The sequence below is a fragment of the Anomalospiza imberbis genome, chromosome 7 (genome assembly GCF_031753505.1).
Source record: "Anomalospiza imberbis isolate Cuckoo-Finch-1a 21T00152 chromosome 7, ASM3175350v1, whole genome shotgun sequence".
Classification (NCBI taxonomy): domain Eukaryota; kingdom Metazoa; phylum Chordata; class Aves; order Passeriformes; family Viduidae; genus Anomalospiza; species Anomalospiza imberbis.
In genome coordinates, this window is record NC_089687.1 from 34,169,027 (window position 1) to 34,195,773 (window position 26,747).

At 42.1% G+C, this 26,747-nt stretch overlaps 1 protein-coding gene across 1 annotated transcript in view; it reads left to right on the top strand.

Moving 5' to 3' along the window:
- CPS1 (carbamoyl-phosphate synthase 1) overlaps positions 1-26,061 on the top strand; it is a 101,492-nt gene extending 75,431 nt beyond the window's left edge. Inside the window, exons 27-39 of the mRNA XM_068196475.1 lie at positions 1,604-1,798; positions 2,356-2,423; positions 4,646-4,721; positions 7,584-7,661; positions 8,636-8,743; positions 9,921-10,010; positions 11,330-11,500; positions 14,194-14,268; positions 17,066-17,164; positions 22,540-22,599; positions 23,482-23,594; positions 24,183-24,312; positions 25,578-26,061. Of these exons, the coding sequence (XP_068052576.1) occupies positions 1,604-1,798; positions 2,356-2,423; positions 4,646-4,721; positions 7,584-7,661; positions 8,636-8,743; positions 9,921-10,010; positions 11,330-11,500; positions 14,194-14,268; positions 17,066-17,164; positions 22,540-22,599; positions 23,482-23,594; positions 24,183-24,312; positions 25,578-25,676 (1,362 nt within the window). The 3' untranslated portion in view covers positions 25,677-26,061. The remainder of the gene's footprint in view (positions 1-1,603; positions 1,799-2,355; positions 2,424-4,645; positions 4,722-7,583; positions 7,662-8,635; positions 8,744-9,920; positions 10,011-11,329; positions 11,501-14,193; positions 14,269-17,065; positions 17,165-22,539; positions 22,600-23,481; positions 23,595-24,182; positions 24,313-25,577) is intronic.
- Positions 26,062-26,747: the final 686 nt, after the last annotated feature.

Below are 26,747 nucleotides of genomic sequence, written 5' to 3' on the forward strand. Positions count from 1 at the left end.
GTCTCTTGTTATTTACTGTTTATTGTTTTCTCACTTAAAATGAGATGCTGCCCAGTGCCAGATCTGAAATGCTCCACTGTGGCTGGAGGATGCTGGGCCACCTGTTCTGCCCCATCTACCTCTGGAATTGGAGTGCTTACAAATAACCTGTGTGGAAATGAGCACCTATGACAGTTTGCTGAAATACTTGCTACCATCCAGGGCACTGCCAGAAATGAGAAGCTAGTCAGGGGTAAGGAGCATTGATTAAAACAAAGGGCTAAGTGTATCCATAGCTTTGCAGACTGTATGAAGTGTTGGGCTCTGTTGACTTATACTCTGCTTAGCTTTGTTACACTCCTTAAAGACTGGCTCCTGGGGCTAGGAAAGGTGGTTTGCTTATTGAGTAGCAGTGCTGGCAGGAAAAAAAAAAACCATAAATTCCAGTTGTTTCCCATTACCTCACTGCTGGAGGTTACTGCCTTGCATCTCTGGAATAAAAAAGATTTTACACGAACGTCTGCTCCTCTGAGAATCTCTGACCATGAGCATGGGTAGGCTGTTTTCTCCAAGAGCTAGACTGAAAAGAAAGAAGACCTCAGCATCTTGTTTGTTCGTTCTGCTGGGTCCAAAGGCCACAGCAAACGGGGCTGGGGGTATGCTCAGTTGTAGTGAGAGTCCCCATGTCCACATGGGAAGGGAACTGGACTCCATGGGGCAGAGTGTTGGGGTTTGTTGGTGTGCAATGCATGTTCCTAGTGAGGTGCTCTTCCCCTGGAAAGCAAGGCAATGTGTGTCAGCTCAGTGCTTTGTCCTCAGTGGGAAAGCAGAAGCACCTAAACCTGACATGCAGACAAAGTAACAGCTGGCAGTCCAAGCAGGACTTAGGGAATCATGGGTTGATGTGAAAGCTGCAAACTTCTCTGGCTCCCTAGGGAATTTGACCTCCAGTTATTACTGGGTTTTGAGTGATATTGAGGAGGATATTTCTGGTTTGGGGAGGATGCACACTGCAAATCACAGCAGCCTGGGTGCCTCTGGATCAGCACAATTATGATAAAATCATAGAATGGCTTGAGTTGGAAGGGACCTTAAAGATCATCTAGTTCCATCCCCCTGCCATGGCCAGAAACATCTTCCACTATCCCAGGTTGCTCCAAGCCCTATCCAACCTGGTCTTGGACACTGCCAGGGATCCAGGGGCAGCCACAGCTTCTCTGGGCAACCTGTGCCAGGGCCTCACCACCTTTGGAATGAAGAATTTCTTCCTAATATCTAACCTAAGTCTCTCCTCTTTCAGTTTAAAACCATTTATCCTTGTCCTATCACTATTTGCTCATGGAAGAAGTTACTCTCCTCTTTTTAGTAAATTCTTTTTAGGCTCTGGAATACTGCAATAAGGTCTGACTGGAGCTTCTCTTCTCCAGACTGAAAAACCCCATGTCTCTCAGCCTGTCTTTGTAGGAGAGGTGCTTACGCTCTCTGATCATCTTTGTGGCCCTATGATCTGTCTTTGGTCACAGCAATCTGAAGGGACATTATCTAAATACTGGATTTTTGTTGTGACAGCTCTTCCTATTAAGATAACTTGGACATGACCATGCTCCTTTCTGCCTTCCAACAGGGATGCAGTGGCTGCATTATTTCTGTAGGTGGGCAGATTCCCAACAACCTGGCAGTACCACTGCACCAGAATGGAGTGAAGATTCTTGGCACAGATCCTTTAAAGATTGACCAGGCAGAAGATCGTTCCATGTTCTCAGCTGTCCTGGATGAGCTGCACGTGGCCCAGGCTCCCTGGAAGGCAGTCAGCACGCTGGTAAGTTGGGATGTGCATCTGGGAAATGCTGAAGCAGCTGGGGGTTGGGATGTGCATCAGCTCAGGAAGGACTGAGTCACTGATGCGTTTCGACATTCTGAAGGCATTTGATAGTTTTTAACTGCCCATGTTGAAGAACTTTTTGATCCCTGTAAAAAGTGATGCTGCAGCAGCACTGGCAGTGGGTGGAAACTGGAAGGGAAGTGTCTTTAAATCACCTCAACAACTGTGGTAAATACCCAGCAGAAGTTAGCACCACTGATAGGCTGGTCTAGGTATCCTGCTTGAGAGCTGTTTAGCAGGTGGAGATTACAAAAGAATAGAGATGTGTTGGCATTGCTCTTTTTTGCCAGGGAAGCTCTATGGACAGGGCAGGTGTGAAGGTGACAGCTCTGAAACCAGGAAGTTGTGCGTTACACTCAGTGCAGCCTGCAGTCTCCAACTTCTTTCCTCTCATCTTAATTGCTAATAAAGTGCAAATGCAGTTAGAATTGCAATTTTGGAATGACTTTAAAATGTTTTCTTGTTCACAGCATGTTTTTCCTCCCTTTCTTTAGAGAGATGCAGTTGAATTTGCAAGGTCTGTGAGTTATCCATGCTTGCTGAGGCCCTCCTACGTTCTGAGGTAAGGCTCAGCTGTCAGAGCTCAGAAACGTGGTGTATGAGCTCCAAAAACCTCTGAGACAAGGGAGAACAACTTCAGGGGATGTGTGGCAAACTCTGTGCTAGGTGTACGTGGCATTAAGCTGCCCATGAGATAACTGCTCCAACCAATTAACAAAGCCAATGGATCCCTGAAGTCCATCAGGCACAGATCAAAGGTAGAACATAATCATAAGAATCTCTGTTCAGCTGTATTACCTTTTGCATATCTCAAGGCCAAAACCACAAACCTTCTGGGATATCCTTTCAGGTTCCTGAGAATGTTGCCTTTACAATTAAGTCAGAAAATTGTTTGCCACCAGGAAAAAGAGAAGGGAACCTGCTGAGGCTGTTTATTGAGATGGGCATCTGTTTTCAGAAAATGACAGTGCATCTTTTGAATTCAGCTTCTTATTTGCCAAGCTTCTCTGCTTACAGGCATGTTTTATGTCCCTGCGCTGTGGCAGCTGCTTCTCATTAAACAGACATTGTACAGAGTCCCTCATTTCCAACAGCCAGACAGACTTTTTGAGGAGGTTACACCAGCACATGCACACAGCAAACTCACAAGTTCTGAATGATTGCTCTTCTCTGTGAGAAGTTTCTTCATAGCTGGATGACTCAGCACAGAGAGGCAGTTTCCTGGGCACAGTTTACAAGTGTAAATAAATTGGAGACAGGATCCTTTTCATATGAAAGACACACATATCAAAATGAAGAAGCTCAATATCAGATTTTGGGGCTGGAGGACAAGCACAATTTCTATTTTAAAAGAAGGAAAGGAGAAAGGTTTCTTCATCCCTGAAGGAAATAACCTTTAGAAGCAACTCCTGAATGTGACTTTTCTATCTGGCATCTAAGACTTGCAATAGGATTTCAAGCACAGTTAGAAAAGATCCCTCCTGTCAGGAGTAGAGTTGAGTCTAGTTAAGTGTAAGGTAACAACTGCTCCTGATGTAATTCTCCAGATTGTTAGGGAACACTTCTTTTAGCCTGTTGCTTCCATCTGTATTAAAACCATTATAGGCCCCTCCTTTGTTATGTATTTCCTAATGTGTGTTAGTGCAGGGTAGGGGGACTCCAGGGAGAAAGACGAAACTGGAGGATGTAAAATTTCAGGAATGAGAGTGTGAAAAGCCCTGGCCTGGCCTCTGTCTGCAGAACAGCAGCAGTTCACAGCTAGATTTCTTCATTCTCTGAGCAGATATGACCTTTAATATTGGCCAGGTTCCTTGGAAAACTAAATGCCTTTCCCCACCAGTTAGGTACTGTGTACACCAGCTCACATCCTCAGTGGTACTACTGACACAAGTTCATGGATTTATTGAACTCTATTGATTTACATCAGCCCAAGAGGTAAATATAATCACCTAGGTACCTGTGTCTATTTATCTTAGGACAAAGTGACTGATTTGTGGGATAGATTCTTCTTCCACTTTTCCCCACAGCCTCTGTGGACTTGCCCAACAAAGCAAAGGGGAAGCTGGGCATCAGTGGTAGAAATGGGAAATGTAACATCATTTTTAATAAGATTCTTGTCTTTAAAAGGTACTTGAATCACATACTCTGGACCCATGTTCTCCCAGATCCCCTTCTCTGCTATTACTGGCAGTTAAAATTAAATCAGCTTTCAGATATCTGCTCTACTGTGTCTGCCTCTTTAAGGAGCACAGTGAAATGGCCAGCAAAGAACAGACTATTTGCATCTGGGTTTACACTGTCACAACCACTGCCAGTGACCCATGCAAGCCTCACTTCATCTGTCCCTGAGGAGCAATTGGGCTAAAGGCAGCCAAGAGTGTTTGTCCTGAGCTCCTGGGGAGAGGCTGGGCCTTACTGTGGCTGGGTGGCTGAGGAGCCATCTCCCCCAGCTTAGGGGGACCTTCAAGGGCTTGGCTCAGGAAGGGCATTTGGCAGCAGTGCTAAGGCTGTGAAAACACAGTTTTTTCTTTGTTTCTCCACTGTGGCTCTGGAGGTCTCCTGTCTTCTCTGGGAAGGATAATGGAGGGTAATTGGGTACCACCTCTGCCTCTCTCTGAGTCAAGAGCAGAGCAAGTGGCTGGAGTCAGCGGCTTCCTTGGCTAGTCTCTCATGCAGAGGTAGTTGGTAACCTTGTGAACCCTGTGCCCTGGTGCCTAACACTGATCTCTCCCTAGAATTCACAAGGGAGCCTGACCTGGCTTCTCTTCTTTCCTATTCTCACAGTGGGTCTGCAATGAATGTAGTATTCACTGAAGAGGAAATGAAGAAGTTCTTAGCAGAAGCCACCAGAGTCTCTCAGGTACCTCTTTGTGCTGCCACTTCCTTTTGTGTTCCCCTTATTTGTTTCATCTCTGCTGTGGCTTCTATCTCTTTGTTTCCTTATTGTGTTTTCCTCACTCTTTCCCTTCCTTGCCTGGGGAGGAGACAGTTTGACTCCACAGTTTATTCCCTAACAGATAATATCAAATATCCTTACTGACCCCACCAGCATGCCTGCATGGAGTAGGAACAGCTGTTTTACCTGCATGTACATTTCTGACCAGTTAATTATGTAAATGGATGTAGTCCTCTGAGCTGGGACCCTTCCAGGCTTACCAGTGGCAGGTTATGCCAACCCGCATAGAAATGGGGGCACCTTTCACTTATTTTCTCTATTGTTTTGCCTGGCTTCTTTGAACAACTAAATACTTCGTCTTGGCATCTCTTCTGAAGGAGTTTTTTGGGGTTTTTTTTTGTGTGTGTGTGTTTTTGTTGTTTTTTGGTGGTTTTTTTTTTTTTTTTTGGTTTTTTTTTAATGGTCACTGTTCAGAACAGGACTGTGGCACCATAAACGCTGCTGTTCCAGGAATCTTGGAGTTAAAAATAAATGAATCAAAGAGGAACTCTCTGAAAACACAACTGGCTGAGGCAGTCAGACATATTGCTGCTTTCTCAGGATTCTTAGGTGGTTAAAACTTGAAGAAAATCATGAGCTTTTTAAGTGTATGAGGCAAATGGTGCAAGTTTAACTTGTCAGCAAGAAATGGTGGAATGAAAGGGAGATACCTTTCAGAGTAATAATATCCTGAAGGATAGGTTAGTGTGGAGGCAAGGAGACCACTTATTACCATCTTTGAGCAAGTTTTAGAGGGGTAGTGCAACTTTTAGAGAATTCCTTCAGAATTCCATCAGAAGGAATTCTTTAACTATTCTCAGAAGACTATAGGGTCAACCTGTGGTAGTGTGCAGGTTCTGAGCAGTGCTGGGCCTCCCAAAATGCCAGACTTCCCTCTGTACTTCATCTGAAGCACTCTGCTTTATGTTTACACTCACAGAAGCAGAGCAGGCAGCAGCCTCAAGCCCCATTCAGTGGGACAGATCACTTTGTCATGCTGCTGGGTGGCTTTGTGGTGGCAGTGGATGCCCTATAGGAGGCTCTAGTCCAGAAAAGACCCCCGGTCAGCTTAACTTGTCACAGCTTGACTGACTTGAATTGGGCAATGGTGTTCTTTGTTTCTGAGACTCTCATCCCTGGTGCCGGAAGCTTTTCTGGGAGCTGCATTTGTAGAGTCTAGCCAATCCATGACATATTTCTAGGGGAAAGAGAGGGTGTTCCCGTGGGTTATCCTTATGATATCCAGTTCTGCTACACATACAGGGCACTTCAAAAATGACCAGTTGCACACCATGAGGTTTTGGATGCTCTGGTTCTGATCCTGAAGAGACTTACCCTAGATTTACGTGCTATTTTTTTTCCCTGGTGTAGTCAGACTGCCAAGGGAAGAACTTCTTCCTTCATCCAGTATAGTTGTATTATTGCCAAAGCTATGGTATAGTTGAAGCCAAGCTAGCAAAAAGAAAATCAGAACAAAAGTGTAGTGTTCTGCTTCTACATTAGGGAGGATTTTTAGTCTTGTCAAGGCTTTGTGGCCTGTGAGTGATTCCACAGAAGCTCCCAGTATTGTGAGCATCCTTTGTGTGACATAAGGCTCAGTTTTTCTGGTTCCAAAGCCTTACCTTCTGCTTCATCCAGCAGAACTTCTCTAGGGAAAGGCCCTGACTAGTTCTTCTGTTGTTTTAATGATTTGCTGTTCCAATGTTGTGTCATTATGGCATTTATGTTGTCAATAATGTTCAAAACTTCTAATGCAGGTTGAGACAGATTGAAGTAAACAAGGCTGTGCGCACATATAAAATCTTCAGGTGAAAAACTGCAGCAAGACAGAAAGCAACAGGACACAAGCCACTAAATTTATGAAACAGTGTAGGCTTCAGCATTGTCCTTGCCTGTGAATTTACCCTTGCACTGATAAATGGAAGGAATTGTGTCTTGTAACTTTTGGAGTTGCTGGGTATTTTTTCAAGAGGAGCCTTTAAAACATGCACAAACTGTCATTTATTTCATTTTATTCTCTAATAAATAATAGGCAGTTAATAGTGGATGGGACAGGTAAAATGTTGAGACACAAAGCTGGCCAGGAAGAATGCAGATTAGAGTTTTTGGAGCAAGCGTCTGGAAGGAGAATGTATTAGAGGAGAGTGGAGGTGTGCGCTAGCATCCCAGAGACAGGCAGGAAGAAGAGGAAGGAAAACAATGTACACCAAGGGAAGGTAGTGAGAGTCAAGGACAGGCTGTTCCTGGCCAGCAATAATTAGTGGCAACCTCTCCCTGGGAGACTTAGGAAACCAGGCAGAGAAATCAGAAAGAAATGGATCAGTTGCATAAAATGCATGACTGTAAAATAGCAACCAACCACTCTACAAAGTCGTTGAGAATGCCAAGGATCAGTTCCTTTTTGAAGCACCATGTCCAGTGAGATGGCTGGGAGGCTCAGGCCAAGGAAGAATTGAAGACCTTGGAGTTAAGGGCTGTCTATAGGAGATGGGTTTAGAGGTCATTAGATCCATGCATTTCTTGCTATCTTTGTGCCATGACCTCTATGGTTTTGCCCCCAAACTTCCCTGTCCTGGTGTTGTTATGGAGAGCTCAAACTTTTTTGCATCAGTGGTTTTAGGGAAATCATGCTAAAATTCCCCCATTATATCTTTGCAAAGTTCATTTATCTGTGGAAATGAGAATATTAATAGATTAGTCTTCTGGTCTTTTGCTTCCAAAGGGTTCTAGGTGGTCTACAAATACTCTCTTACAAATCTTTCTAATTTTTTCTTGTCTTGATGGCAGGATTACCCTGTGGTACTCACTAAATTTATTGAAGATGCCCGTGAGGTGGAAATGGATGCTGTAGCCAAGGCAGGAAGGGTAAGTACTTTACTTTTCTTTAACATTAAACTTCTTTCTTCAGGATCTGAGATCTACAAAAATATGTAATTTGAATGATTTATTATAGAGCCATGGATTCATGCTGAGGAGAGTAAAGGAACAAGAGGAATTCATCTTAGGCTCAAAACTATTGTGCCTGAAAAGCTCCACCTCTCTTTATATATACATCTAACCAGTTATTTTTTTAAGCATTGCTTATCCACATAAATGAAACCTTTTGAATATAGTTTTTACCAGATTTGCAAATCACTGCCTTCAGAAATTACTTTCTTCAGAATTTTATCATGAGTTATGGGATTACCACAGTTATTCAATTTTTTTTTTTTTTTTGCAATTTTGTCTTGCCTTTCATTACTCAAGGGCAAAAAAGTCACAAAGTTCACAATTAGCAGAAATAATTTTTTTTCAATTTTAATTTTTAACCAGCAGATGTAATCACTTTTTTGGTATTGAGGTTGTATGCCTTGATGCAGTTAATTCAATTAAAATCTTTAGGTCTGGATTTCCTTTCTTTGCTTAAAGAGTGGGCATAAAATTATATACCTGTGATGTTAGTTAATGCTTGTTCCTGTTGGGGAATGATGATTTTTTTTTTTTTCTGGCAAGCAGAACTTAGAAAGCTGCTTTAAAGCCTCCTTAGCTTTTACCTTCTGAGCCCACATGTGTTAGAGAGAGGAAGGAAGCCTTAGGATCTCCAGGCTGTGGTAGGTTTTATCATATTTATGATTTGCTTAACCATAGTAGCAAAGACACTGATGGTCTCTTTGTTCATGTGCCCAGTGTCTGCTTCAGACATATTCTCCCCAGAATTTTGGGAAATTCACTTTTTGTCCCTCTCCATCTGTATCCTTTTTCAGCTACAGCTGTGCTCAGGAGGCTGGGCTGTGCTGGGGAGGAAGGAGCAGTTTCTGGGAGGGTGAAATGACCGAGTGCTCTCTCACTGCTCTGTGCAGGTCATTTCCCACGCTGTTTCAGAGCACGTGGAGGATGCAGGCGTTCACTCAGGAGATGCCACCCTCGTGTTTCCCACACAGACCATCAGCCAGGAAGCCTTGGAGAAGGTAGGTGTTGCTCTAGCACTGAAAAGAGAAAAGGAAATGAGAGTTTGACTCTGCTTTCCCTCTATCTACCACCAGTGGAGAAATCAAATCACCAATGATTTTTCCAAGGCCAGTGTGGTGTGCAAGTGAAGGATGATTGGCTTGATTATCTGAACTGTATCCCAGTAATTTAAGCAGTAAAAGTGCACACTTTTAGACCCATAGGTTTTTTTTGTTTCCTTGGTTTAGAACCAGCTTCTGTAGCAGTAGATTATTGTCTAATTCATACATAAGCCATGGTTCTCTTTCCACTTCCTTTTCTCCCACAATACTTAGATGATTATGTCAGATGCATGACTTTCTAGCTATCTGCTTTTCCAAAAATATCATCAGGATGAATGAACATCACCTAATCTTGATTTTTTTTTCCCCTTTCAAGAATAAACCTTGTGATACAGAGGTAGTTGTTAAGATGCATTTTTAAATGAAATGTACCATGCCCCTTTATGTCATCCTGATAGAGGTTTGCTTGGAAGCCAGCAAAAGCTGTAATGCACGGATCTGTGCTCCAGATCTCTTCCCAAGAACGTCCAAAGTCTTGTTTCTGAAAATAGCCATCTCCTGGAGCAAAGCTATTCAAAGCCTTGTACTGACACACCTGGGAAATAATGCTTTCCTCCCAGTTTGTTCCAGAGTGTACCTACTCAGACACTTCCCACTGATCTGTGATGGGACAGGCATGTTGGTGAAAGACTTTCAGGACACTTACAAAACTGATTAGTTATTCTCAAATAACAAACCATTATTCATTATGTCACCAAGAAAAGTATAAAGATGCCAGCATGCAGTGTAGGAATTACTACAGGGCAAGGCTTTGACTCTTTCTCCTTCTCCCCTCTGCTTTCTCACACACATAAAATCCTGATTTTTACTTCTGCCCTCAAATGGCACTTCAAGCTCCTGGTTACTAGGGAAATTAAACATGTTTGCTTCTGAAATAGTGCTATTGCCAAAATGTGGGTATGGAGAATAAAACAAGGCAGAGAGAGATGATGTTTAAAGAAATCCACAAGTCTAGTGATTTATTGCTCTCTATTTTGTGGAACTTAATTATTTATTCTATATAATTATTATAATTATAATAATTATTTATTCTATATACACACATTAGCACTTTCTAAACTTGGTTTTTTAACAGGTCAAAGATGCTACAAAAAAGATTGCAAAGGCTTTTGCCATCTCTGGTCCATTCAATATCCAGTTCTTGGTGAAAGGCAGCAATGTGCTGGTAAGAGCTGCTGTGAGTGTGGCAGGGCCCATGCTGTGCTGGGGTGTGTGGGTCCTGCATCTCTGCTGTGAGGGCATGGTGGCAGTGGCAGCCAGGGCACATAACCTGCCTTGGCAGAGGGTGTGAGCTTGCTAGTGCCACCCTTGGTCACACTGAGGGTGAAGAGAGCCTGCTTGCTTGTCTGTCAGCTTTGTTTCACTGTGGGCTGCTGTCCTTCCCAAAATTATCAGTTTGGAATAGGATGGGCAGCACTGCGACCTGCATTTCATGCCATGTACTGGATAGCATGACTTTTAGATTTCCAATGTCTTCTCTCATCCTTAACTATTTTGATGTTGAATTAAGCCTTCAAAGGGATTGAAAAGAAAGCAAGACAATGTAAATCTTTAAACCTTTACTATAAGCTATGGGGATGGTTATCTGAACAGTCCTAGTAGCTATTAGCAACAGAAGTAGAGCAGATGTGTGACCCTTTCTGGGTAACAGCTGGCTTTCTGTTGCTAATGGAAGGGGGTCAGAGGAGTGTGAACAGAGTATGACTGAAGATACAGTCAACAGGAAGAAAACCTGACAGGAAACACAAGAGATGCATTTTTGGTAAAAATTCCTGTTTGGGCTATGAGTTGAGTTAAATGTGCTTACTGTTCTTCACCTTTTCTCTGTTTCACACATGGTTATTCAGAAGCTTCCCAGAGGGAGAGAACAGAGTTTTTCCTTCCTTGCTTTCCCACAGCAGTGCCTGTCTTTCTCTGTACAGCCCCTGCTTTTCAGTTGTACCTTGACTATTCTTGCCCCCTTTCACTCCATTCTCACTTACAGCAATTCCTCTTCTGCTCTTGAACTCCAAGGTGGCTTCTCAGAGTGTTGCAGTACTTCTTTGGTACCTCCTTGCCTGGCTGAATGGCTGCCACATGTGGGTGAGGGAAGTCAGTAAAGACAGTCCTGTCATTCAGGAAGGGCCACCCCCATGGGAAAAGAACAGGCTGGACCTCTAGAGGTTGTTCCTACTGCTGGTGCATATATTTCCTCTTGCACATTAACTTAGGATATAGTAGAGCACATTTTCTGAGTGAAGTCTGGCTCCCCTCAGTTCTCATATTCAGACAACAGAGATGGATCTCAGCTGCTTGTATCTCTGGCCATTCCCCACCCCTCTTCCCTGTTTTAATAATGATCCCAATTTCTGTGTTTCTTACTTGACAGTCAGAAGAATATGTCTGCCAAGAGGACTCAGGGCTGATTTCAAAAAATATGAATCAATGTATTTTTTCCCTGCACAGTGCCTGACCCTGATAGTTCTCTTTTTTTAATCCCACCAGGTGATAGAGTGCAACTTGAGGGCCTCACGCTCCTTCCCCTTTGTATCCAAGACCCTGGGTGTGGATTTCATTGATGTGGCCACTAAAGTGATGATTGGGAAACAGGTTAATGAGTCATCCCTCCCCACAATGGAACATCCCATTTTTCCATCCAGATATGTTGGGATTAAGGTATGTTTTCCAAAAGAGCCACAGACACCCCACCACAGAGCCAGCATGTTACACATTAATATACAATTAGTACTTTAATGCCCACAGAGAACAATTTACTCATTGGCCAAAGGTCAAATTGATCTTTTGTAGTTTCTGTCAAGATAATCTGTTTGGAAACTTCAGAGAAAAATCAGAGGATAATTATCCAGTGAAACCAAGTCTTTATTTTTAGAATCTAACCTATTCTGAATCCTGTTTATGAACTGCATAATAAATTTACACGTGCAGAGTTGAACACTGAAGTTCAGGCTATTTCATAATACTATGTAATACATGTGTGGACATGCACAACTTTTTGTGGTGGGTGCCCCTCACATTTTATCTGCAGGACCTGGGACATGGGCTCTCAAATCCACATAATTCCCTTTATATACACCACTGGTTAAAATAGGGGTGAAAGCCTTGCATGCTTTGATTTCTGTAGGGCCAAGATTTTACTTTCTGTAATTACTAAGTTTGTATAGGACCCAACATAATAAAATGTATGGTAGATATTTTTGAATGGTTAGTGGAAGAAAAAAAAAGGTAATCATAAAAAAATCTAGAACAGTGGTGCAGAAAATCCAAAGGATAATGAGAATTGTTTATACAGAAACTTTCAAGCTTTAATAACTTCCATATCAAGTGAAAACTGAGGACGCAGAAAATACCTAACATCATTTTACTAATAAAATGTTCAGAACTATTAAAATATAAGCCAAATTTATGTCCCAAGCCAGCCAGTATAGAAATATCTTTATATATCTTTACATTCTATTTTGATGCCACAGATAGGCATTATCCAAAATGCAAACTTGAGGTAGTTTGTGGGGTTTGTTTTTTTTTTTGGTTTTGTTTTGGTGGTTTGTTTTTGGTTTTTTTTTGTTTTGTTTTGTTTTGGTTTTTTTTTTTTTTTTTGGTGAGCCTAATTTATTTTTGTCCATTTCTACTATTTAGACCTGGGGCTTCTGCACTGTTGTTAGCTGAACTGCAAAGAGTTTTGTCTCTCCTGGGAACGCTGGCTACAGAGCAGAAAACCCAGCTTTATTCTTGAAAACTTCCCTACAAAGCTTTTTATACTGCTTGCATTCTGCGTGGGATTTGTCAAATATAAAAACCTGTTAACACCTTTGGAAATGCCAAACTTTGAAAAACATCCCAGTTTAGCCTGTTTGTTGTTATTCATGCATCATATTTTCTATCCTCTTACAATTTATTGCTAGTAGTATTTGCATGGACACAGGATCTTTTTCTTCAGCAGTTCTTAAGAGAAGATGCAAAACTCTTTTCTTCTCTGTCAACATAGCTGCTCCTTTGTGGTTTTGAGTACCACTCTTTAAGCTTGAGTGACTGAAATACTGTCTTGCCATGTTTCCTTCCAGACTGGTGCAAGTATCAGGGCCTGACCAAGATTAAATCCTAGGTAGAGAATGACTAAGTTTTAAGTAGGGTTTAGATGCAGTACCAGAGTCTGCTCCTGATGATGCATCTTCATGTTCATGGCAGGTAAAAATTAGGGAGGTGGTGGAAAGCTTTGCTGCTTGTTACCTTTCAAGACAATATACTACAATAATCCATGAATTAAATGTATTAAAATAATCCATCTTGACTGCCATATTTCTGCTTGAGTTGGCCACTGTAAAAATTTTCACTTTACTTACAGTGGAAACAGAACTGATCTAAGAGTCACAAAGAATCATGACATTTTTTGAGAAACCTTTTGAATTTCTCCTGTCTCATTTTAACTGGTCATCATTAGGTGTCATGAAGCAGCAGCTGTATTATCTTCAGTGTTACCCTTGGAGACCTCCAGGGACAGAATTATGGCTTCAAATTTTAAAATAGATTTGTTTCTAAGCAGAAATATTGCTGCCTTTATACAAATGCCATTAGTAGTTGAAGACGTGGAGAAGCCTCACAGAGACTTACTTGGTAGTAAGAAATTTGTTCAATGTTTGTTACATGTGGTCATTGGCTCTTTAACAGAGACTTTATTTTCCTCCCTCTCCTCCATGTTTCTTATTTTAAGATCAAATAAGACAAGAGAGCTGTGTACTAAGTCCTCAGATGATAATAATAATAACAATTATAATAATAAACAGTGATAGGGGGCTTAACATTAGCATATAAAGAGAAAAAAATTACAAATGTGTATTTCTGGATGGGGGAGGGGTAAAAGATGAAATAATTTCTGAAGTTTCATCTTGTTTGTACCAAAAAAGTGCATTCTTGTGGAATAGTTTTATTTCTGCAAATGAAACATTTAATGGAAAACATAATTCTCTGAAAAACCAACTTGATTCAGTAGTATCTCTCCTTGTTCCATGAATTAAGTGCTTCACAGTTTTTTGTTTAAAAATGTGTCCTTAAAATCATTCTGACAGTGGGCTACCACTGATTGAAAATCTACCACTGGAATGTGAGCAGGATGCAAGAGTTAGATGGTTGATTTATTGGTGGAATACATAAGTATTTGTTCCAGTCCATCATCGAGATGTTGAGGGAACTACTTTGCCAAATAGTGCTTTGTTTATCAGCCTTGACCACTGCTTTTTTTGGATAAATTCTCATCTCTTTCTGTCACTTCCAAGTATAGCTGGAATTTTTATTTTTTTTTTTTTTTAATGATCCAATTTTTATTCTTTCTCCCTTCTGCCTCTTTCTTTCACCAGGCCCCAGTGTTTTCCTGGTCCAGACTGAGAGATGCTGACCCTGTTCTCCGGTGTGAAATGGCCTCTACTGGGGAGGTATCTTTTAGATTTGATTTTTTTTTTTTAAACCAAGCTGACTTTAAATGTCATGAATCTTTGAAAGTCATCTTATTACTGCCTGAATCATGATGGCATCTGTTGCTTCTTCAGAAAATTGAAAACATCTTTCTTAGCCGTAAAGCCCACAATGTCCTGGAAAACCCAGTTTTTTCAGCCAGTAGATGTCCCTGTTTACCTGCATGTCAGCTCCCCGAGTAGGACCTGGTTGGTGTGATAGCCTGAAATGAGTTTATTTGAGAGTGGTTGGGTTCTGGGTGGCTGTTTTATGACTCGTGTGCTTCTGAAAAACAGGTGGTGACAGCTCCCAAGCCCCATGGACACTTGCTGCAGCAGTGACGTGGAGAGCCCTTGGGCACGAGTGGTTGGTCTTGGGATGTTCCAGTTGCTTAAAGGCAGCAAAAAATGTGTGGTGTTTTCATGTTACCTGATAACCATCAAGACATGTCCTGAGGTGCAAAATGAAAGAAAGAGACGATAAAATGTGGTGGCTGCAGGGACTGTGGGCAGTCCCCACTCTCTGTGTAGCCGGGCTGTGAGGTGCTGCTGGAATGTCTTCTGGTGTGGTTATGGCATGCTGTGAGGGCACAGGGCTGGGCATCTTCCTGCCCAGGCTCAGCACCCTCACAGGCACAGGTTTCCATCCATATCACCTGACTCATGTAGAACAAAAGGTTTCTTCATGAGTTATTACTGAGCTATCAAGGGCGTCCATGGATACACCCAAGTGGTCTTTAAATTTTATGTGCTCTGTTCCTTCTTGAATGAGTTGCAGTAGAAAAAACTTCTTCTGGGCCAGAATACCCTCTTAGAAAATGATTAAACACTGAGGCAATTTGATCAGACTTAAGTCTGCTGTACCATCACTAGGCAGGTGGCAGATCCTGGGCTGCTCTGTGAGCTTGGGTGCATCCAAAGGAGCTGTTTTCATTAGGAAACACCATTTTAGTATGGAAAAGTACCCAGATAGAAAGTAAGAACAGACTTGTGTCTCCTACATCTCTTCAGAATGACTTTATTTTGCTCTTCATAATATGCTGGAAATCAGTATTATAGAAGATTTCCTTTCAGTATAGTTAATGGGCAGAAAAAAAGTCAAGTGACTTCTGTGACTTCCTGATTTTCAGAACAAAATAGAATACAGAGACAATCTCCTCACCAAAAAAAGAATAAAAATGTAACTAGGGACAAGAATTATTTTTCTGGGCTTTATACAGAGTTAGAGATTACCATGGTCATAAAGGAGGGATTATTAACTTTTATGAGTTGGAAAGATCCATATTCACAAATGCCATAAAGTGTGACAGTTATGAAAGTCTTTCTTATAGTGAAGTAAGGATAATAACTTGCTTTGGGTAAAAAGCTCAGTTATTCCTCACAGACATTTTTCACACACATGACTTGATCTGGGCTGGAATTTGTCACATCTGTCTGGCAGAGATTTATTTTGCTGGAAGCCATGGTTCCCACAACAGAAGACAGTGCTGGGGTCCCTTTGAGTATGGTGGCTGTGGACCATGCCATAATGATAAACCTCTCCTGGCAGGCTGGAGAGCCTACAAGGGAGGGTCTGTCTGTCACCCTAAAAAGTCCAGGAATATAGAATATGTAGAAACACCTAGAATATATCATGTTGTCATGACTTTTTTTATCCCTTTCCTTGTGGGATTTTTGTTTGTTTAGTTGTTCTTTTTCTTTTTTTTTTTTTTTTTTTACTTCAGTAGATCTGGCAAATCATAATTTATTTTTAATGAAATACTGCTTTCTGCTCACTGTGGTGAGACCATGAATGTGAGGGCTCACTCTGAGATGGGAAGGACCATAAGAGGAAAATGGGATAGCAATTCTCAATCAGCTCCTTTATCCCATCTCTATATGTTGGTAGATTTGTTATTTCACAGAGAAAAATCAGTGACAGTTTCTGCTTCTGATTATTTTTCAACAAGTGTGGAGCTGACCAGAAAAAGTGAAGGTTGGTTGGTTGGTTTTTATCTTTTTAAACTTTCACAAAAGCTCATGCATTCCTCTTTTTGTCATCAGAATTCCAAATTTTGGTTAGGAATGCAGTTGAGCTCTTTCAGAAGATTGTTATCATATGATAGTCTGTAAGCACCCGAGCTCCACATCCAGTTCTGAATGCTGGAGAGCTGCTAAATCATTCTTGCTGGTTTCTTCCCCAACTGTTTCTTTAGAATTTATTTAAAATAAGTTATCATAAATTGGCCTGATTGCTTTGTTCTTAAGTAAGTACTAAAATTTGACTTGAATTTTGGTCATCTGTGAACTTTTAATGGAAAAGCATCTTTATATCATGTGGTTTTTCCTTCACACGAAATGCCAGGAGTACACGAGAGCACAAACACTGCCTTGCCCTGGTTTGCAGGCACACAGAGGAACGTGCCTCTGTGCACAGTTCTCACTGGGTCTAAGCCTTCTATAATGTTAAATAATTTGCAGTGCAATCCCAAACATTGGAGCAGAGGCTGTGTACAGCATCCCAATAACTTAGCAGAATCAATTGTTACTCCTTGGTGTGCTGTTTGAAACAAAAGTGTTGCCTATTCCTCCATTATTGCTTCATTAAAATTATGAGATTTGTCTGCAATGATTTTCTGATTTGTTCTGTTCCCTGTGCCTGCAGGCTCCATGCAAAGCAGTCTTCTGAACACAGAAACAAAAGATCCTCTTTGAAAATGTCATTCCTGTTTCTTTTCAAAGCAATGTTTCTGAGTTGTTTTTGGTTTTCCCCTCATGCATTCTTTGTGCCTTTCTGCAGGTTGCATGCTTTGGGGAGGATGTATACTCTGCCTTCCAGAAGGCTCTGCTTGCCACAGGGTTTACATTTCCTAAGGAAGGGATTTTGATTGGAATCCAGGTGAGTCCTAAAAGTCAAAGCTTAAAAAGGACCAACACAGAGGAACTCAGTAGCTTTAGTCTTGTTTTCATTCATGTGGCTTTATGGCTTAAATGTGTTTCTCTGCATTTCATCCTGAAGTGCAGTGTGACAGTGAGGAACAAACTCTGTGGGGAGATCTTTGCTGGATTTAACAACAGGGCTGGTCTGGTGGGTTTTCCCTCTGCCTCCTGATAGCTTCTACCGGCAACTACAGAAGTTTTTTCTGTCACACAGAGCAGCTTTCAGTGATGACAGCAAGAGATTAAACCCTAAAATACAAGCTTTAGTCTAGCATGGAGTCAGGGTACCTGCAGAGTCTGCATCTGAGAGGCAATCCCTCTGAGGAGGTAGAAAAACCAGAAGTTTGCTGTGGGAAGCCCTTGGGGATGGCTGCAAGCAGAGACTTGGGATCAGAGAGCTCTAAGAGATGCTTCTGGGGGAACAAAAGCTGTAGATGGTCAGTTCAGAGAAACATCCCAACCAGAGCCCAGAGTGCTCCCTCCCAATGGGAGCCCTGGCCATGTGACTTTCCAATCATATGAGCTCCCTTCATCTGTGCATTGCCTCTTGCCCTTTTCAAACCCATTCTCTTCCAAACCTCCCAAACAGTGAGGCAGTTTCCATGCTGCAAAGCTGGATCTGCTGGGCTTTCCCCATGAAGGCACAGGTTTCCTTCCAGCAGAGCTGTAGCGTCATTGACAGTGCAGAAAAGCTGATGTTGTTGGGGTGTTGTGGGCTGGTTATTGGTGTAAACTGTTGGGCTGTGAGACCTCCTCAGGTATGGCACTGTCACATCCCTCTCCTCACTGGAGTCACAATGGGAATGTACTCAAGTGCAGTGGGGCAAGGGGTTAAAGGACATCAGTCTGCCCCCAAATCTGTGGCAATAGAAGAAATTCTCCAGCAACATCTTTTAATGAGAATCATGCAGAACTTTATTCTGGCCATGTTTTTATTCTGGCTAGGATGTGCTATAGAAATCATTCCATCCACACTTGCCCAGGTTGTGCAGTGGAAATCATTCCATTACGCAGAGTTCTTTACCGGACTTTTCACATATTTATACATAAAAACCCCCAATAAATTCTTGTTCGTTGGTTCTACATTACACAGTTTTTAGTATCCAGTCTTCTATTTGTTATTGATTCCTTCACCTTTGATGCTAATCTAGTTCTCATTCTTGGTTCTCTTATCAATCTTTTCCCAGACCAGGTGTCTCCAACCACACCAGGGGGTAATGTCTATTAATATCCATTTATCTCCTCTCTATCTTCTGGCTACTTCCAGTCTGTAGGTGTTAAACTCTCAGAACCTAGGAATCTTCTTTTTGTTGATTGAAGCCCATCAGATCTCACACAGTGAAACTCAAACCCCTGGTGAAGTCTTTTGAAGAGAAACCCCAATTCCCAACCTGCCTTGTCAAAGGCAGACAAACCCCTGACTGAGTTCCTTAAATTTGGGAGTTGTATCATTTCCAACAAGTCTTCACCCTGCCCCACCACTTTTCTGCCATCGATCCTTTGCCTACCCTACATTTCCTGTGAGCCAGAAGTAACTCAGAAAAGAGCCAATGCTACATTTTAGTAGTGATGTTTCTGGTTTCCACACTTGGCCAGAGCTACCTCCTCAAAGAGATTGCCTCTTGGATGCAGACTCTGCAGATGCCCGGGATTTTAGGTTTAGTTGCTCAGTATGACAGAAAGTTTGAATGATGTCATTATGGGAATACTCTCCAGTGCAATGGGTTCTGCAAAGAGCTTTTATGTGAGGAAGTTCCTGATGGGTTTTCCTTAGGAGCAGCCCTGCCCTTTTCACAGGCCTGGATCAGCAAGGAGGTTGTGTGTTTCAGGATGAACAGGGAGCTAGGCAGAAAAGAAAAAAAAAAGTCTTTGTTCTTTATCAAAGAATAGTTACTGACTGCATAAGGTGCTGAAATCAGAGACACTTGTAAACTTTGGGATGTATGTATGTTCCTCAAAAATTCATGCACTTCCAATACAACTAGAACATTCTTGGGCCCCAGAAAACCATCTGATTGCTTCCTGCCATTTTCACGTTGTGCTTGCAATAAGCTGATGCTCTACATGATTGCATAAAGCTGATAAAACAAAACCACAGAATAGATGAATTTTCCTGTCAGACAACTGGGGTGTGAAAAATGTCTTTGGCTATTTGTGCCAGTAGAGGATGTGAAGGAAGCGTGTGAAAAGCGGCCAGAGAGGAGCATGACTTCTGCTAACAAGGATTACTGCTGAGTCCTTAAATGTCAACATATATACACACATCTGGGGATGGAGGCAGTTGCTCAAAGTTACCTCTAATTAGCAGAAAAATTGCTTGCTAGCTAGATAAAATTTAAAAGTTCAGTATGAAACTCTGGGCAGTTGGTACTGTATGTCTACTGTATATACTGCATATTTTAAAACAGCATTTAAAAAAGTAGAAAAGCAAAACCAGGAGGAGGAAAAAGGAAAGAGACCAATGTTTAAATTTTAAGTGTATTTTCCAGATACCAGCTAAAGTGGAATGGGCAGAAAAGAAAGTCATTTTAGCTATAGAAAGCATTTATGCAAGTTCTGTGTCAGTAGCTGTTAAACTGAGCCAAATGTTCTTTCTACAAAGGTGTTAAGAAAAAAAAAGAAGGGAAAAGGAAAAGATAGAACAAAGCCCAAAGCTCAACTCCACAAACTTTTTAAAAGTAATAAGGTTCTGTCTTTTTAATGAGTGGTTTACAGTTTTATTTTCTTGCAAAAGAAACTTAAAAACAACAGATCAATCGCTTAAAGATCTCTCTGCATCTCAGCATATTTCTTCTATAATTAAACTCCAAATCAAGAGGCATAAAGTTGATTCCAAGAACCAGGTATTGTCCCCTCCCCAGTCTGGAGACTGTCACCTATGTACTTTTCAATGGTCTGCTTCATGGCTAGCACCTTGCTCTGATTTTTAGACAGGATTTTTATCTATTGCAGAGAGAGAAATAAGAAGCAAAATGGTCTTGAATTCTGCTTCTCTCCAAAGCAGCTAGGCTCATATTTCAGTGATTTGGTATGCTGCACATTTATACCTTTGCTATTAATCATGTTGAGGTTAGAGGACCCTGCCTTCTTGAAGGTAAAAGTCAAATGGATATAGTTAACAGGAGTAGAGAGGGAGATCTTGGTTTCCTTGCAAATGTTTCTGGGGTGTTTTGCAAATCAAGAGTCAAATGGTACTGCTGTGATCTGCAGTCCAAACTGAGCCCAGGACGCCCAGGCAATGAACCCACCTTGTTGGGAGCTGCCAGACTGGAGTGCAGTTCCAGAGGTAATCCTCCTGGTGCTGTGCTGAGCTGTGGATAGCCAAGTTACCATCCCAAGGTCAGGCAGGGGAGTGCTCCTTGATGGCCAGGGCACAGCACAAGGCAGGTTGGGCAGCTGGTGGGGACTGTGAGCCTGCTGTGTTGTCCTTCAGCTGAGAGCACTCAGTGACACTGCACAGGACAGGGGTCCCCAGGATCTGAGAGGTCTGATGATCTGCCAGGGTAGAAGGAGTGTGACTTCCATGTTAGACAAATGAAACTCTGCCGGTTTATGCGAGCTGATAACCTACCTCTTCCCACAGTCTGGAGAAATCTGTGATGCTGAAACCCTGAGTTGGCCATTAAATAATTTATATTTTATACCAAAGGCGTTGAAAATTAAGGGTTTTTCTTTCTGATGGGCCTATTCAATGATATCTCTGGGATGGAGTGCATCTGTCTTACATTTATGCTAGTGACCACAAGATGCAGAAAGCATGAATAGAGTATTTTATTTTTAAATCCTGGCACTTCAAGTCTGTTGTTTCAAGGTAACCTTCTAGCTTGGTTCCTTACATATCAGAATTTTTGCATCCTCCACTGTGGATTTGGATAGAGAATTCAAGATTATCACAGGAGATGGGTTGGCTTCATTTTGAGCTGGATCTCGGTGAGAACTGATGTAGATGTATTGAATGAGCTAAGGATGTAGTCCTTTAAAAACAGCAAGGCTTGCTGGAAAACATGAGGGGTTATAAGAAATGGAACTTTTCAGATAAAGAAAAAAAAAATTGCAATTCTCCTACAATAAATACCTTTGACTAAGTAAATCTGCTTGTACTTTTCACCTTTAGTAACGAATGGTTTCTTACACAGGTTATTTCAGCCAGCTTGTAAATCTGAGGGTGCTGCAATGCAAGCTGACAGCTGTAATTTCTTTTCATAGAGAGGCTGTTTTATGTGTCACAAGTGTTCAGTACATGTTTGATAGAAGTTTATAATGCTATTGTGAAAGCCAACACCCCTGACCAGAAGGCAGAACCATTCTCTCTGACTGGGAAGCTGCCAACCCTGTCACACTGTATATTTATAATTTCCAGCTAAAGTACAGAACGAGATGGCTTTCAGAATGAGTGCTCAGGGAAAAAAAAAAGCCCTGTTTAGTCCTTTTCTTCTTAGGAAATTGTTGACCCTTCAGGATATTGCTCTCTCATCCATAAAGGTTAAGCTATCAGTAGCTCCAGCAGGAACAAGAGAGCTTGTAATAATCTTACTTGCAAATGTGTGTAAGACCAGACCAGGCTAAGGTTAAAAGCAAGGTTTGGCTTGCCTTGGGAGTGAGAGGGTCATGTGTTGCATCTGATATTTGCATTGCTATTCAACACCCTAAAGATACTTAGGATGATACTTTCTCTCACCTGTTACTCTAAAACAGCTTGTTCAAGTGCAGATGTCTACAGGAGGTGGTTGTACACTTCTAAATGATGTTGAGTCTGGATTTGCATTGTAAGACAATCTTTCAAAGGTGCTGTAAGTCAGGCATTCAGGTCCTCATGGGAATATGGCATCCCAGGCTCCTGACTCCATTTCCATATATCCTGAGGATTCAGAAATTAACTCACACATGCACAAGCTCTTATTTGTGTGAATGTGCAAACAGAGCACTCACAGGCAACCCAAAGCCATCCATATATGTTATCTGCCAGAAGAGAATACAAGTGTTTGAGCAATGATTGAAAATATATTTAATTAAGAACTGAGGAGACTCTAGTTGGTGTATTTCAGAAAGCAATTGCCCAAATATTTAATATAGAATAGTAAATCTTTAGTGGCTGCAGTCTGATTTAGTATGGGAACACTTATTCTGGTGTAACACAATATGTCTTAGTTCAGAGTCACTTGGGCTTCAGGATCCAGACAGTTTTCATGGGAATGGTGCTGTACATGCACACACACTCAGCCCAGAAAAGTGTATTTACCTCTTAGCACAGTGTGGATGAGCTTCATGTTGCCCAAAAATGTACTGTTCCAAATCCTACCTTTGGTGCTACATCTAAAAAATTTCCTTTTTCAGAAGTCCTTTCGCCCCAGATTCCTCAGTGTAGCAGAACTACTGCATGAGCAAGGCTTCAAGGTAGGTGGTTCCACTTAGTTAAAGCTGGAGATCTTTCAAAATCTCAAATGTCCTCAGCCTGCTACGGAAACGTTGCAGTTTCTCTGGAGGTAGAGAAAAAAAGGGTGTTTTCAATGTACAACAGGGATTTTTAGCTGAGTGGCCTGTAAAGTCAGCAGGTACCACCCAATTAATAGTTTTTATGTTTGTTTAATTGAGCATATGGGTCTGCTGTGAGGGCAGTAACAACCCTGGCTCTCCTATCAGCCTGCAGCTGAGATGGCATAATATAATTCCCCAGCTTCTCCAAGAAATAAAAATGCCAATGGGATGCCATGTATGGCAGGAGACAGGGAAGGGAAGTCCTTTTGTATGGAGTATATCTGTATAGTGCTACATTTTCAGTGATACTCACAAGCTGCAGATACATGAACTTTGTGATGTTTACATCACTCTTGTAACTCCTCTGTATTATTTTGCATCCATATCTCTATGGAAAAGCAGCACAGCCACAGAAGATTGGTGGGAGTTCTACTTTTCAGAACTTAGCACTAGGCATTAAAAATAAAATAAACATGGCGGAAAAATTACAAGTGATTGAACTTAAGCCCTACTGAAAGCCACATGGATTTAGGTTTTCCTAAGCCACTTCAATGCTTCTGGAAGTGCTACTACCATACACTGACTATCATCCATCAGGAAATCACAGATAACAGAAAGCTTGGAAGGCTGTTCTGTTCTCTGTGTTTCTCTCTATGTGGAGAGACACCCATTTTATGAAAAATGCTCTCCAAAATCATCTCTGACAACAAGGCTGTGTGTTGGGTCAGGCCCACGTGAGTTCAGTGAAGAGTTTTGCTATTGTGAAGTACATAGTAAATATCCCTTTTCTTCCTGGGACAGCTTTATGCCACAGAAGCAACCTCAGCCTGGCTCAATGCTAATGGCATCCCAGCAAATCCTGTGGCATGGCCATCACAGGAGAGCCAGAGTCCGAGCCTCCCTTCTGTCAGGAGGTAAGAGACCAACACACCTTGTTAAATGTGTGTTTACAATCCAGGACAGCAAATGCAAGGGGCAAATTGCTGGTCCTGTTGAAATTAATGGTAGGGATTTAATGGGACTTTGAATTCAGTCCAAAAGTTTTGGTTTATCTGATTCTGTCTGGAGTTGCTGCAGCAGGGAGGTTTCAGCTTAATGAAAATCTCATTGAACAGTCCTGTTTAGTATGGCTTAGTTGTATTGCTCCATGTTACATTTTCATACAAGTATACATGAAATCTGAGTATTTAACCTTTAAATGACAGTCAGTCATGCCTTTAACTGAGGTATGACTGGCTGTCATTAAAAGGCTAAATAAACATCACAGTTGTGCTGAGCTGTATCAAGGCTGAATATTGCTTTGCACTGCTGACTAGAACTGAAATAAATCCAAAATCCTGAATAAAGCTTAGTGCCCTAACCCCTCAACCCTTGTTTCTTGAGCAAAGACTAAGCTCAAATGACATTTTTCAGTGTTGTTTAGCTGCTTGCCTGTGCTATTCATTTGAGGTTTTTATTAGGAAGGACATACTGTCATTCTGTCTTGTGCATTGTCTCTTCAGGCTGCTGAGGGATGGGAAAATAGATCTGGTGATTAACCTGCCCAACAGCAACACCAGGTTTGTCCATGATAATTATGTGATCCGGAGGATGGCTATTGACAGTGGCATTGCTCTGCTCACTAACTTCAAGGTACTTCCCGTGTTGTTCTTTCTCCTCTTAAACATAAGAGCCTTCAGAGTTTCCAAGCCCTTGTGACCACAGATTCCACTCTGTTTTGGACCCTCATTATCTCTTACAGATAATGTATCTGAAAATCATGACAACACAGTGGTTTAAATATTCCTTCTTTTTGCTACTACATAAAATGACATTGCTCTGAGTAAAACAAAACCAAGCCAAATCAAACCAAACAAAAAAAAATTCTGAAGTCCTGAGTCCTGCACTATGCAGCTGAATTTGTTGCTGCATCATTTTCACTTCAGAGGAAACACCTCACAGGGTTGAATGTAACATCTTTAAATTAGGCATGGGAAGCACTTTTTAGTGGAATATTATCCTGGTATGGTCCTTAAACCTTACAGCAGGATGTAGCTGTGCTTTCTTGAATGATCCTTGTGGCAGTCCAGTTCAGAAGTGCCATCCAAGTGGAATTGCTGCCTGTCCTGTTGTAGTCCCAGTTGCCAGTCATTATGGGTTTGTAGTTCCTGACAAAGCCCTTCACACACTGATGGGGAACAGATATTAGGTAATGCAAAGTGGGACTCCTGCTGCCAGCAGTACCTTGCCTTCCTTTGCAAGTGGCTTTGACTGTCACAAAAGAGCCTCATCTGGTTCTCATTAAGCACAGCAGCCTAACTCCCACTGATTTTGGTGGGCACTGACATGGAACCCAGTGACTTGAACTGGTGTCCAGCTGTTCAAAATCTTCTGCTGTGATTGGAGTGAGTGGAGGGCAGGGAGAATGACAAACTGCAGGTTCACAGGATAATGGCCAGACATGATTAGCAGGAACGGGAAATTGCAGATGCATCCTTTGCCTACTAGCAAAACACGTTCTGACAACCACAACAAGGGTCCCCATCCAAAATTTATTATCACACCTGCTTGATGCCTTTCACTGAACTGTTTGGATTGTAGAGTTTTAATCTCTGAGTTTGAGAGAGGAAAACAACCCTGGTTCTCTTTACATTTGGGCAGAAAAAACAGCTCTCGTGGGACAGAGCTGTCTTGCAGAGGAAGCCTGGGCACATCTACATCTCTGCAGCTGGACACTCAGGCTCCAGAGGGCTGGAGTCAGCTCCTGTGCCCAGCCACCTTGAAATTGGTATTGATTTGGATGAACTCAAGGACTGGACCTGCACCAGGAAGTTTCAGGGTGGCAGAGCAGAAGTGTGGAGTCTGCTCTGTCATGCAGCCTTTGCGATGCTCAGTCCTCCTCTGCTTTGTATTGACAGGTGACAAAGCTTTTTGCTGAAGCTCTCAAATACTCTGGAAAATTGGACTCCAGGAGTCTCTTCCACTACAGACAGACTGACAATGGAAACACTGCATAGAACTCTCTCCAGCCTGTAATCTTACTGCTTCTGGTGCCCCAAAAGAGAGCGGATTTCAGATCATCCACCTAACCACCTTTCCATGTATTTTGCTTTTGTTTGGTCTTTTTCAGCCTTCATATTTGATGGGATAAAAAGGCTGCATGTGTGTGTCCTAGAATTGCTTCCGAGTTCTGCTCAGTCCTTCAGGCTATTATCATTACTACTTTTTACATTCTCATTCAATATTGTGAATTCAGGTGGCTCTCCCTGTATCATAAAGACTCTTTCTCAGCCTTGTTTCTGCCTTCAAAAGGGGAGAACTCCCCAAAGACTTCCCACATGTTGCTGCCCAACGCTTTGTGCTGTGATTATGGGCATTAAAATCAAATCCTTTGAAAATGAAGTGAAAGTGTTGCCGTGCTTTACCCCCTCGTAGTTAAATGACCCTTTCATTTCCATTCCACTTTCTCTGCTGCTTTTTCAGCTCCAGCAGCACCTTCAGCTGCTGTCTGTGGAGTAGGTCCCCACTGTAGCAGGTGGGATGTGTTATCCTTGGCTGTCTGCATGGCAGAAGACCTCAGCAGCTCTGTGTCCTGCAGCACATGCAGTGCCTTCTGTAAACCTGGACCAGCTAAGGAACACGTGTCTGTCATGTTCTGCCTGTGCTGCAGTGTGTACACAGCACACCCAGGAGCTGGGAGTATTCAAAGCTGGACAACTTCTCTGATATTTGCTAGAGTAAGCTGAAGGGGAATGTTTTCTTCCAGACACACCGCCTGCCTGGGATTCCAAATCCAAGGCACTGCTAGCCTTAGGTACCTAGCTCTTATACATCTCTCAAAACCTGCAGGCCCTGCCAAGAAATGCTGCTGCCTCTGGTGCTGGATATCTGGTGGTGGAGCTGGCTACCACCTAGCAGTGCTTTTTGAAGCTATCACCACTGCAAATAGTGCAACTTCGGGTGGTGTGGATGAGATGAGCAAACCTGGGCTGATTCTTGTGTGTGCTCCCAAGTTTCCTTGAGTCCCAAGAAGCTTTGAGTGTGGAGAGAGAATCAGGATGAGGAGGTTTTCTGTTTGTTTTTTCTTT